At 41.3% G+C, this 14,263-nt stretch overlaps 1 protein-coding gene across 1 annotated transcript in view; it reads left to right on the top strand.

Annotated features, from left to right (window-relative positions):
- Positions 1 to 14,263, top strand: part of Skic3 (SKI3 subunit of superkiller complex) — a 107,405-nt gene that overhangs the window by 83,716 nt on the left and 9,426 nt on the right. Inside the window, exons 38-39 of the mRNA XM_059276585.1 lie at positions 93 to 251; positions 8,421 to 8,573. Coding sequence (XP_059132568.1) covers positions 93 to 251; positions 8,421 to 8,573 — 312 coding nt within the window. The remainder of the gene's footprint in view (positions 1 to 92; positions 252 to 8,420; positions 8,574 to 14,263) is intronic.

Genomic DNA, 14,263 nt, shown 5'->3' with positions numbered 1-14,263 from the left:
ATCTCTTAGAATGGAGCAAACTTTAATTGCCTTTTACTTATTTCAGTTTAGAGCCTTATTTGATATGTTTCTGTTTGGGGTTTAATTTTTAGAATTTAAAAAGTAACCCTGATCAGCCAGCTGTTATCTTATTGCTGAGACAAGTTCAGTGTAAATCACTCCTGGAATCACAGAAGCCCCTCCCAGATGCTGTACTTGAAGAACTGCAAAAAACAGTCATGTCCAATTCCACCTCTGTTCCGGCGTGGCAGGTAAGTTCTCTACTTTCTTATGTGAGTCCTAAATTAAAATATGCTGGGATGCTAGTTGGGGAATACACTCCCTCTCTATTTAAGTTTTGCTTTTAGGCTCATCATATATTTGTCAGTTTCCAAATGTGAAGAATATTGTGGAAATTTAACATGAATTTAGGATCTGCCTCTGTAGTCCTTAAGTCATTCTGTGTTGAAGATGCTTATGATGAGGATGCTGTCTTATGATGAGGATGCTGTCTTATGATGAGGATGCTGTCTTATGATGAGGATGCTGTCTTATGATGAGGATGCTGTCTTATGATGAGGATGCTGTCTTATGATGAGGATGCTGTCTTATGATGAGGATGCTGTCTTATGATGAGGATGCTGTCTTAGTCACTTCTCTTGCTTCTATGATATAATACTTGATGGAAGCGGCGTTTGAGTGAAAACGTCTCCCATGTCTCGGGGGTGGGGCTTGAGAGTGTGTAGCCTCAGCTCGTTTCTGGCTTGCTCTCTGCCTTCTGAAGTGATCCCTCAGTTTCCTGTTCCTGTTGCCATGCCAGCCACTTTTGCCATCATCCCTGACATGCTGGAGTCCTTCACTCTGGAACTGTAAGCCAAAATAAACTCTATTCCTTCTACAAGTCACATTCAGTCATGGTGTTTTATCACAGCAACAGAAAAATAACTAATATAGAAATTGGTACCAGCATATGAGCACTTTCTTAGAAGAACCTGACAGTGTTTTAAAAGGGATATGGAAGACTTTGGAATTTTGGACTAGAAAAGTGGTTGAATGCTGTAAGTAGGTATAAAAGGCCGTTCTAGTAGGAGCCTGGCAGACAGAAGTAATGCAGACCGTGGAGGCCCAGCTCAAGAGGGTTCAGATGGGAATAGTCTTAGCAACTGGGCTAGAGAACATTTGGGTTATAATTTTGCAAAGTATCCAGCTACTTTCTGCCCATGTCCTGAGAACTTTCCTGAGGCAAATGGAAAAGTAATGGACTAATTTCTTGAATGGAGAGCAATTATACTATATAATGTTGAGTCAGTAGACTGCTTATTATTATTTACTCCTTTCAGGTCTGCAAAGACAAAAAGTAAGTGGGCAGAAAAAAATAGCAAATGAGCAGCTTGGAGAAAAAAATGAGCACCAGAAAGCTTAATGTTTCAGCCAAAGTGTGTGCTAGAAGAGAGGCTCTAATTGTGAAGGAGATTAGTGCCATTAAGGAGACTCCTGCCTTACACTGAAACAAAGGGCAGCATGCCAGGCCCGGACCTCACCCAGCTAAGCTTCCATCTTGTAGAAAGAGAGCCTAAGGTGTTATCTAATCCTAGCAAACAGCTGAATGAACATGTTCCTGCTAATGTGATTCGAGGGGCTTATTGTCCATTCCAAGCTGGCAGTGGTACTGGCGTTAGAGGCACAAAGAATGCAAGAGTGAAGGGGTTCTCCGTTTTCTTCTGTAGTGTCAGAGAGCTGCTGAGCTCAGGCAGCATGTAGTAGGGGTGTCCCTGACTGAAGGCCCTGAGAGGGCAAGAGGCTGTGGAAGCCATTGGTGTGAAATGTGAACTGCTATGCCAGGATCGTGGAGACCCCCAAAAGACCACCACAGAGACTGAGTCCCATACGTAAAAGCAAAGAGCCTTTATTTCAAGCTTGAGCTTGGTCTCTCTGTCTGTCTGACGCAGCAGTGAAAGCAGAGAGCGCCGAACCTGGGTGGGGTAGAGTTTTTTTTTTTTTTTTTTTTATCATAGTAGAGGGTGTGGGTGAGGAGATTTTCAGGGTTCAGGACCCTGATTGGCTGATAATAGTCTAGGGGTGTCTTGGCAAAAGGGGAATAGGTGTGTGCTAGCTCAGGGACATCTGGGAATCTTAATCTAATCTTATTTAATGGTTGGAATGTTTGAAATGTCAGGTACTTTCCCTTAGATGCTGGCCCTCCCTGGCTGGTGTCAGCTTACAGATCTGGGTGCTGCCTGCCGGTAAACTGAAACTCAGGCCTCCTTTTTAGCTGTTTTTATGGAGCCTGTCATGGCAGCAGTGTGGCCAAGCTGCTGCTTGGGTCCCATATGAGTGTAAAGCCTCTGTTGCAGTGGAGTTCCCAAGATAGTAAAAAATGCCAGAGCTTTGAGACAGCTATCTAGGAGACTGCAGACAGGGAGTGAGACCGGCCTAAGAGGGAGGGGTGTGTAGCAGTAACAGAGCTGAAGGGGCTGAGCCATCTAAGCCCTTTAAAGTCCCAGACGCCAGATATGGAGCTAAAGAATTTGTTGTTTCCCTGCTGTGTCTCAGTCTTGTTTGGTTCAGTATTTCCCTCTATACCCCATTCCTCCTGTTTGGAATGGGAATGTGTATGCTGTGCCATTATATATTGGAAGAATGTATTCTGCTTTATTTTACAGTGGTTTACAATTAAGAGATTACCTTGAGTCTCAGAAGAGACTTTGGACTTTTAAACAGTGTTGAGACTATGGGAACTTTTGGAGTTGGACTAAATGCATTTTGCATTATAATGGTCAGGAGCCTTTAGGAGCCAGGGAATGGGATGTGGTTGTTCAGATGAGAAATGCCCCCCATAGACTCAGGCATTTGAAAACAAGTCTCTAGTTGATGGGAGTTTGGGGACATACAGGAAATGCAGCTTTGCTAGAAGGGGTCTGTTACTGTGGGTTGGCTTTGGTCTGTCACTTCTGGTTTGCTGTCTCTGCTTCCTGATGTGACCTCAGTTTCTGGCTTCTGCTTCCATGCTTACCACTTGTTGCCGTGCCTCCTAGCCACGATGAACTTTTATCTTTCTGAAATCGTAAGCCTTCTATAAAAAAAACACTCTTCCTTCTCAGTACCAGAGAAGAAACTACCAGTCTATCATGGTGGCAGGAGCTGGAGGCAGCTGGTCACCTTGTATGTAGGAAGCAGAGAACAATAATTCCACTGCTCAGTTAAGCTTATTTTCTCTCTTTTTAAATTCAGTTTAGGACCTCAGTAATAGAAGCTGTCAATATTTAGTGTACTGGCTGGTTTTATGTCAATTTGACAAGAACTAGAGTCACCTGAGAGGAAGAAACCTCAATTAAGACAATACCTTCATAAGACTGGATTGTAGGTGCCAGGTGGTGGTGGTGTACTCCTTTAATCCCAGTACTCAGGAGGCAGAGACAGTTGGATCTCTGAGTTTCAGGCTAGCCTAGTCTACAGAGTAAGTTCCAGGACAGCCAGGGCTATTCCACAGAGAAACCCTGTGTTGGAAAAACAAAAACAAACAAACAAAAAACGATTAGGTTATAGGCAATCGTGTAAGGTGTTTTCTTAATTAGTGATTGATGGGAGAGGGAAGGTCCAGCCCTGTTGTTGGATCCTAATGGCTCCCTCAGGGGAGGAGGTGAGAAGGTGTGGTGTCAACAACACAGACACTGGGAGTCAGTTAAAGGCAAATAGCAGACTCCTTTATTCAATAACAAGGAAGGCCTTATCTACCCTCCTCCCAGCACTCAAGCTGTGTCACAGTCTGGTAGCATTGCATGGTCTTCTCTCATTGTCAGGAACTCTGACAGCAACCAAGAACTCTGACAGCACCTGTTGCTAGGCCCTTAGACAGACTCCAGATTGGCTTGTAAGGAAGTACATTATGTAGTGCTTTGGCAACTGATTTGAGCCAATTTCCTCAACCCTATGGGCCTGTCCTACTCACAGCCCATTGTGGGTGGTGCCATCCCTGTACTGGTGGTCATGGGTTCAATATGAAAGCAGGCTGAGCAAGCCAGTAAGCAGGACCCCTTCATAGCCTCTGCATCAGCTTCCTTCAATGGTGAACAGTGATATAGAAGTGTAAACAAAATAAATCCTTTCCTCCCCAACTTGCTTTTTGGTCATCACAGCAGTAGAAACTCTAAGACATTTAGCTTGGGTATACCCATCTCAATTAACTTAGTCTAGATACTCCCTCACAGAAATGTCCTGAGATTTATTTATATGGTAATTTTAAATTTCAAATTGACAATCAAGATTAACCATTATATGCCTAAGTTGGGGTTTCTATTGTGAAGAGAAACCATGACCATAGCAACTCTTATAAAGGAAAACACTTAACTGGGGCTACCTTACAGTTTCAGAGGTTTAGTCCATTATCATCATCATGGAGAAGAGCATGGTGGTGTGCAGGGAGCTGAGAGTCCTACATCCTTATTGGCAGACAACAGGAAGTGAACTGGGACACTAGATGTGGCTTGAGCATATATGAAGCCTCAAAGCCCACCCCCACAGTGACACACTTCCTCCTACAAGATCATACCTGTTGCAACAAAGCCACACCTCCCGATAGTGCCAGTCCCTATGAGTTTATGGGGACAATTACATTCAAACTACAACATACGTTATAATTGTGTGTGTGCGTGTGTGTGTGTGTGTGTGTTAACTCTGCCTATAGAAGGAATGTGTACAGTTTTCCCTCAGCTACTTTATGGGTATGAATATCTAAGATTTTAATGGATATTCAAAGATTAAAATGGATATTTTAGAGCTAGAGATTTTCATTAGCAGCTTATCTGCTCCTTTAATTCACTTTGATGAGTGCTATAAAAAATACACAGTAATCATTGTACCCCTAATTTTTCCTAATAAAATACAGAGAAGCACATGTTGTCTATATTCATATTGTTACTTCTTCCATGGCCCAGGAAAGTGTTCCCATAGTGACTGTATCCAAACTGTTACTTCTTCCATGGCCCAGGAAGGTGTTCCCATAGTGACTGTATCCAAAGTGTTACTTCTACCATGGCCTAGGATAGTGTTCCCATAGTGACTATATTCAGATTGTTGCTTCTTCCATGGCCCAGGAAAGTGTTAAAAAGACAGAATTTTGAGTATAGATTTCCTAAACATTTATTTTACTATTGTAATCCTATATTCTTAACTTTCTTTACATCAAGCTTTTTATATCCATGTTCTAAGTAATTAAGAAAATTAAATTTTGTTTAATGTGGCTAGAATGTTTCTTCATCTCATATTGTTGCTCTTTTGTGGTATTGTGCAGAATGGAGCTATGTGTGTCCTAGTTATCTTATGTTTTCCCATGTGTGTACCAGTTTACATTCACTTGAACATCCCATATGCTGGTGTTGCTAGATTGCTGCTTCTCTCACATTTTGTTAGACATGTAAGTAATAGTATCTTTCGGTGTTTAATTTACCTGATGACTAATGATGCTGAGCAACTTCTCAAGTGCTACTGACCTTTCAGATACTCGTTTTGAAGCACCTTTTTATACATTTTAAATTGGCTCTTAAATGAGGTTAATGAGATACATGAATCATTATAAATGATTCACTGGAATTCATCAAATTTTGTGAATTTAAAGGCATTGTATATATTATCATATACATTTTCTCACATCTGTGGCTCCCATTAGCATTCTCAATGCTATTTTTATGCCAGCTTTTAATATTGGTGGTTGAATCATAATCTGGTTAAGCAGATTCTGAATTTAGTGAGAGTTTTGTTTTGTTTTTCCCCTTACAATCAGTGACTCTTGAGCTGGGGCGATGGCTTAGTGGGTACGGTTCTTGCCTTGCAAGTGTGAGGACCTGAGCCAGGATCCCCAGCACCCACATAAAGAGGGGAGGTGGAGACAAGAGGCTCTTTGGGGCTCCCTAGCCAGCCGGTCCAGGCAACCGTTGCACTCCAGGTTCAGTAAAAGGCCCTGGCTCAGCAGAGAAGGTAGAGACTGATGGAGGGGGACACCTGACATCAGTCTCAGGTTCTCGTGTGTGTACCCACCCCCATGAACACATGCATGCACATACCATCAATCTCGGGTTCTCGTGTGTGTACCCACCCCCATGAGCACATGCAGGCAAAACGCATACACACAGGAAAGGTAAAAATAAATCTTTTAAGTCCCACTTGGTCATGATATATTAATGTAATATAATGATGATGTCATTTTGCAAATATCACGTTTAGAATTTTTAAGAAATGTTTCTATATGGGTGTTTTACTTGCATGTATGTGTACCTGGTGCTGCTAAGGCCAGAAGAGGGCATTGGAGCCCTGGTACTGGAGTTACAGAGGTATATTGGCTGCTGTGTGGGTGCTGGGAATTAAACCCAGGTCCTCTGCAAGAGCAGTAGTGACTGCTGAGCCATCTCCAGCTCGCATGTGTAGAACTTTTGACTCTAGAGTCATAAGAGAAATTAGCCTGTAAGTCATTCCTGTAAGGTCTTTGCTAAATATTTTTTATCTATGTTCTGATTTCTTTGTCCTTCATTTTCTAAAAACTAATTTCTTCTTTTTACTATTTCTTTGCCGTTTGTTTCATCTTAATTTTTGTTTCCTGCCATAGCTTCTTAAGACAGAATTTTGTTATTTTAGTATGTGTGGGTTTTTTTTGTTTTTGGTGTGTGTGTGTGTGTGTGTGTGTGTGTGTGTGTGTGTGTGTGTGTGGTAGTTTTACATGTGTGTACAGATGCACATGTATGTATGCATGAATGTAGAGCCCTGAGGTTAATATTGGTTGTCTTTTTCAGTTGCTCAGTGTCTCTCACTGAATCCAGAGCTCACTGTTTTGGCTTCTCTGGCACGCCAGCTTGCTTTGAGTGTTTCTTGTCTCATTTCTTGGACACTCGGGTTACAAGTGGATATTGTGCCCACCTGGCTATTACATGGACTCTCAGAATCCAAACTCTAGTCTTTACTTGTATCACGAGTGCTTTGCCTGATGATCTAGCATCCCTGCTGTCTAATGTGCATTCTGATGTAGCTTTTCTATCATCACTTGTTTCAAAATGCTCTTTGTCATTGGGATTTCTTTGTCTTTTTTTTATATGAAGCATCTTGGAAATTTTCTAATATGAGAGTATTCTAGGTATTTCCCTGTTAATGATTTCAAGCATAATTCCATTTAGTTAGAACATAACTTTATGATTTCAAGCCAGTGGTTGATGAAATATAGTCTCTGATAGTTTTTGAGACAGGGGCTTGGTAGTAGCTCACGGTGTCCTGGAACTTGTGATCCTCTTGTGAGGCCTTCAGAGTGCTAGGATTATAGCATAAGCTAACATGCCTGGCTTAAGATTTGTTTTGTAACCCAGCACAAAGTCAAACGTGTTCTGCGGTGGTTGATTACATCCTTGAAGTAGGTAGTGTAAACCAAGCTTGTCATTGCTTCTATCTTTTGTCTCCTTACTGAATATTATTTTTTCTGGTTCTTAGTATGATTACTGAAATAGGCATGCTAAAATCGCCTGTTACTCTGAACTTGTCTACTGTTGGTTTCTGTCAACTTTTCTCATGAATTCTATGTTGTTGGGTGTTGTCATTTGTTTTTGCTCTTTTTTTGGGGGGGCGCTACCCAGCTCCCAAATAAATCACACACAGAGTCTTATTGTTACTTATAAATGTCCCGCCTCGGCTTGGCTGTAAGGTAAAGTTTCTAGCCAGCTTTACTTGTCTTAAATTACCCCATCTACCTTTTACCTCTGGGCGTTTCCCATTCTCTTACTTCTGTAAATCATACCCTTACTCCATGACTTGCTGTGTAGCTGGCCCATGGAGTCCTCCTCCTTTTCTGACTCCTAGCTCTTTTCTCCCACATTTCTCCTACTATTTATCCTCTCTGCCTGCTAGCCCTGACTTTTTCTCTCTCCTGCCTCACTATTGGCCATTCAGTTCTTTATTAGACAATCAGGTGTTTTAGACAAGCACAGTAACACAGCTTCACAGAGTTAAAGAAATGCCACATGAACAAAAGTAACACACCTTAAAATAATGTTCTACAACAGTTGAGGATTTGCACATGTAGAAATGCTTTGGAAGGAGTGCTGTTACAGTATTAACTTCATACCTTGCTGTTTCTGGCTTAAAGGCTACATTGTTGCATAGCACTAAAGCTGCACAACTTGCTTTTGATTAGTATTTTCATAGTTTATCAGTTTTTGCATTGTAATTTGATATTCTTGATTTGTCATCTTCCAGACCCTTTAGACTTCAGCTTGATATGGCTAGGAAATTGTTGCTGGCAGAATAAACAGTGTGATTACCCTCATTCTTTTGGGGGACACAGAACATAACAATAATTGGATTAAAAAATTAAGTTCATTAGAGTTGATTGAATGTGTTGGGAGTGGGGAACCAGACTGTGTACTGAACTCAAATGCTCTGCATCTGTCTTCCTTTCTATTCTTTAGTGGTTGGCACAGGTGTATCAGTCCCAAGGAATGATGGGTGCTGCAGAGATGTGTTACAGAAAGAGCCTACAAGTGGCATCCCAACAGGGCAGTTGGAGTGGGAAGCTCTCGAGTCTGTTGAAGCTAGCACTGCTAGCGTTGGAAGTCTGCATGGTAAGCATGTTATCATTGTGATCATGAAAACGTGATTCCTTCAAAGAACCTTTTTCCTTTTTAAATTTGGAATCTTTTACATAGTGATACTCTGTATCGTTTTCCCCATTGTTTCATTAGCTTTTGCTGTGGTCCCTTGTGGACTTTGTACCTTAAGCTCTGGAGGAACATAGAGCAATAGCAACCTACAGCTACACCAGAATTTCTTAACTGTTTAGGGACAATCTAAGAATGTAATTTTAAAAGTTGAGTTATACTGATAGAAGCAGATGCATAGATCCACAGCTGGGTGCCAGGCCAAGCTCCAGGAGTCCAATCAATGAGAAAGAGGTGGGATCCTATGAGCAAGGGACATCGAGATCATGGTGGGAAAACGTACAGAGATGAACAGCCAAACTAGTGGAAACACATGAAATGTGGACCAATGGCTGTGGAGCCCCCATGGTACTGGACTAGGCCCTCTAAATAGGCGAGACAGTTGTTTAGCTTGAACTGGTTAGGGGGCCCCCAGGCAGTGGGATTGGGATCTGTCCCTGGTGCATGAACTGGCTTTTTGGAGCCCAGTGCCTATGGTGGGACACCTTGCACAGCCTTGGTGCAGGAAGGAGGGGCTTGGACCTGCCTCAACTGATTGCACCAGGCTGGGCTGACTCCCCATGGGAGACCTTGCCTTGGAGGAGGTGGGAATGGGGGATTTGTTAGGGGGAAAGGCTGGGGAGCAGGAGGAGGGAGGAGAGGTGGATCTGTATATAAAATGAATAGAAGATTTCTTAATAATAAAAAAAAATAAAATGTAAGAAAAAGACAAAAAAACTGAAAAAAAAACTTGAGTTATATCAAGTGTATTCTTGGTAACTTAAGAATTCAAAGTCTGCTACTTACTGTGACAAAGATGCCAGGATTTAACTTTTTTCCTTAATTCAATTTGACATTCCTCAAGGTATTTCTAGAGATCTCTATGACTTGATACCCTGTTTTCTGAGGCAAATACATAGATTAACCTAAACAGTATTATGTGTCAGTAGGGAAAAGTTTTAAATATATACGTGAGAGTGAAGTCAACCCGCAGAACAATTTATCTGATATGATCCTATTTGAGCTCCTGTGTATTTGGCATATATGTTTAAGGATCAGGATGTATATACCATGTGTGTTTGTAGCTGTGCAAGCACAGCAGTGCATAGATACCATTATGTGGAGAGATACATGAAACTATAATGACACTGACTTTGAATAGGGATAAGGAAGAAATTTTAAATCATGTCTTTTGATAGTATTTGATTTTTTATCATATTCATATAGCTTATGGTAAGAAGAGACTGTCCTGTGCAGTCCTGAAATAACTTGTTTTACCTAAGTATTCCATGCAAATATGATTAACTTACTTTATGTATCTTGATTAAGAAACAAAAGAGTTAAGAGATGTTTGGGGTTTGAATGCTGTTGGTGGTGATGTAGACCCATGGGCCATGTTTTGTTTTCCTCTGTGGCTTTTCCAGTGCGTTATGCGTAGGTGGTTCTGGAGCAAGTGAACAAGAAACAGCAGATGACTGAGGTGTAAAGAAGCAGTGGAAACAGTCAGTACAGGTTATCTAACTGTGGTAATCTGAGTGTAATTGTCGCCTGTGAGCTCATAGGGAGTGGCACTGTTAGGAGGTGTGGCCTTGTTGGAGGAAGTGTGTCACTGTGGAGGTGGGCTTTAAGGTCTCCTGTGCTCAAGCTATGCCTAGTTCAGACGACTTCCTGTTGCCTGTGGGTCAAGATGTAAGAACTCTCAGCTCCTTCTCCACCACCATGTCTGCCTGCATGCTGCTTTGCTTCCTGTTGTGATGATGATGGACTAAGCCTCTGAACTGTAAGTGAATCATCCCAATTAAATGCTTTCCTTTATAAGAGTCACCGTGGTCCTGGTGTCTCTTCATAGCAATAGAAACCATAAGACACTGACATACTGTTTTACATGTTCCAGCTTTAGGTTTCATCAGGGTCTTTATACCCTTGGGAGTGGTTGAACTACAGAAGCCACGTGGTTTCTGATGTACTCTTGTAAATAGAAACAAGGACAGTCGGTACTTTTTAGCCTGAATTAATATTTGTTGCTTATAAATATCATTCTAGATTTTTAAATTCTAAGATATTAAACCACTTGGAATGAAATGAATGATAATTATAGCAATACCAAATGCACAGAGCACGAGGCTAAGTGCTTTGTACAATTACTGGTTTAGTAGTTACAGCAACCCTCTTTTAGAGATGCATAAATCAGAATGGGGTTAGTAATAGCCACATGTTTTCCCTGCCCCCAACCACTGCACCCTGACATCATTTTCTCCCAGAGCCTGTGTTCTGGTTGTGTCAGTTACTTCCTGTGACCTTTTCAGCTCTTCAAACAGTTCAGCGCCGTTTTTTCCTGTTTTTCTGTTGACACCTACTTTGCCTTCTTGTGGATTTATTATGTTAAGTGAAGTAACATTCATAAATGTATAAATGTTTGTAAACATAAACCATAAAGCACTAACTAATTTAGTTTGTTATAAGATTGGACACCAATAGTTACTATAAAGAAATAAAATTGATGCCATATATAAAGTAAAACATGGATAGGAGAATGTGGGATATTTTAAAATTAGGTTGTAGCTGGAGAGATGGCTGAGTGGTTAAGAGCACTGACCGCTCTTCCAGACGACCTGGGTTCAATTCCCAGCACCCACACGGCAGCTCACAACTGTCTGTAACTCCTATTCCAGGGAACCTGGCAGACATGACAAAACACCAATGCACATGAAATAAAAATAAATTGCCAGGCATTTAAAAAAAAAAAAAAAAAAGCCGGGCGGTGGTGGCGCACGCCTTTAATCCCAGCATTCGGGAGGCAGAGCCAGGAGGATCTCTGTGAGTTCGAGGCCAGCCTGGGCTACCAAGTGAGTTCCAGGAAAGGCGCAAAGCTACACAGAGAAACCCTGTCTCGAAAAAGCCAAAAAAAAAATAAATAAAAATAAAATAAAATAAAATAAAATTAGGTTGTATGTGTGATAATGTGTGAAGAGATATTAAACTAATAAGTTAGTAAAGCTATTAGACTCAGATGCCACAGTGAGATATCACCAGGAAAGATGTTTTTGAGACAGAAGATTGTTAGCCCATAAGGAAAGTATAAATGCCTCAGAAGAACCACACTGAGAGGTAAAACAATTCTGCACTTGAGATGTTGCCTCCCCGCTTTTACCATAGGGCATTTCAAAAGACACATGAAAATAAAGAGCTCCTCAGATGCTTGGTGTGTGTCTTTTTGTCCTTTGGGCACATGTTTGAAAGTGTTTGGACAGGTAACTGGCGTGTTTCAGAGGCTGTCGGTTCTCCAGTGTAAGGTTGTAATATGGAACAGGAACTTGCTGGTGTTTTTGGAAGTGACTTCCTGCTTCTAGGAGAAAGTGGCCAACGGTTGTTGAATTTCAAGGTGGGTAGGAATGCCTGCCTAGAGAGACACTGAACTTGTATTCACATTCTGTTAGCTCTTTCCTGGGCTAGTGATGGAGGCTGTAAGTCTCTTGGGTGTGCACAGTGGCAGCAAGGCATAGTTTCCATTTCTGCTGTGTGCTAATGAGCCAGTGCTGTGCTGTGCTGCTAAGCTATAGTGTGTGGTAGGTTAAATGCATTTTGACTTTATGATATTATCCACTTGCAATGGATTTGTTGGGATTTAACCCTATCACAAGGGAGAAGCTTCTGCAGGGGTGTGCTAATGGGCATGTGTCCCATGCCACCACACAGGGTTCCACACTGGATTTAATGCTTTGCACTTGTCCTCTACAAATTTTTAATAATTTGTGAATACTTTCATTTTTGTGCTGAGACCTGTGGGTTGTGTGGCTCGATGGGCATCTACTCCTGAAGTTGAAAGTCTGAGAAAGCTAGCCTAAGGAAAACAGCTTTAAAATCTCTCAGGCCTGGAGAGCCTCGTGTCATTCCTTACTAGAATACTTGCCAGATGTAAACTTCTAAAAATTTACTAAGGGCCTGGATATTGCAGAATATTTGTTTAGCTATGTAAAGATGTGTTGCTGTTTTACCTTGCCTGCCTGTGAGACCTGATTGGTCTCACAAAATCAGAATGGCCACTAGCAAGGGAAGAAGGTATTGGTGGAACTTCCAGGCAGTGAGAGTACGTAGGAGAAGGAATTGAGGCTTGGAAAAGAAAGAAAAGGAGATGCCAGGGGCTGGCCAGCCAGCCAGACAAGGAGGAAGCTGGAAAGTAGGACATACAGAATGAAAGAAAGGTAAAAAGCCCCAAGGCAAAGTGTAGATGACTAGAAATAGGTTAGGTTAAGTTAAAAGAGCTAGTGGAGCTAGCCTAAGTTAAGGCTGAGCATTCATAATTAATAATAAGTCTCAGTGTCTTTATTTGGGAGCTGGTTGATTGTTGACTACACCTGGAAATACAGTTAGCATGAAGGTACAGGAGTCCAGTGGAGGGACAGCATGCCATCATGGCTTTGCTGAACCTCAATGAGAGGGTCTTGAGAGACTGTGGATAATGTCCTTGCATAGTAATTGAACTATTTGATACATAGAATGTACTTTATTTAGATAGTTAATGAATGTGTATAAGATGATGTGAGTCATGAGTCCTACTATAACTTATATACAGAGACAGAAAAAGTTTATAATTTTATTATTATTATTATAGTTTTTTAATAATGTTTTCATACAGTATATTCTGAGTACAGTTCCCCTCCCCGAGCTCCTTCCAGCTCTTCACCCAACCACCCACCCAATTCCATGACTTTCTCTCTCTCTTTAGAAAATAGATAAGTAAAACAAAACAGAATTAAAAGAAAAGGCACAAGAAACACATACACACAAACACACACAAATAAAACCCATAAAAACACAAAATTGGAAACATAATATGCAAGCAAAAGACAGTAAGACAAAAAAATGCCCAAACAACAATATGACACAAAAAGTCTACAAAAACATCATTGAATTTATGTTGTGTTGGCCATCTATTCCTGGGCATGAGACCTACCCTGAAGTATGATTAATATACCCAGTGAATTTTATCTGTTGGAGGAAACTAAGGTTTCCTTAGCAAGCAGATGTCAGTTGGAGATAGCTTCTGGGTTAGGGAGGGGAGCTCATGTCTACTTTCCCTTCTCAGTGTTGGGACCCCATTTAGCTTGATCCTATGCAATCCCTATGCCACACAGTCTGTGAGTTCATATGTGAGTCAGTCCTATTGTATATGGAAGACACTGTTTTCTTGGAGTCATCCATCCCCTCTGGCTCTCAGAATCTTTTGGTTTCTTCTTCTACATATTTCCTGAACCCTGAGGGGAGGAGGTTGATAAAGATACCCTGTTTAGGACTGAGTGTTCCAAAGTCTCTCACTCTATGCACATTGTCTCTATATTTGTTCCCATCTGCTGCAAGAGGAAGCTTCTCAGATAATGGCCGGTCAGGGCACTGATCTATGAGTGTATCAAAATAATGTCATTAGGAGTCATTTTATTGCTGTTATTTAAGAAAAAAATAGTATTTGTTTTCCCCTAGGCCCATGGCCTATCTAATCTTGAGTCCTTGACCACCTGAGCAGTGTTCCATGTCATAGAGAGGACCTTAAATTCAGTCAGATGGTGGTTGGTTACTCACATATTTGTGCCATTATTGCATCAGCATATCATTCAGGC

Source organism: Peromyscus eremicus, chromosome 11, assembly GCF_949786415.1.
Source record: "Peromyscus eremicus chromosome 11, PerEre_H2_v1, whole genome shotgun sequence".
Taxonomy (NCBI): domain Eukaryota; kingdom Metazoa; phylum Chordata; class Mammalia; order Rodentia; family Cricetidae; genus Peromyscus; species Peromyscus eremicus.
This window is presented reverse-complemented; position numbering and strand designations above follow the sequence as displayed.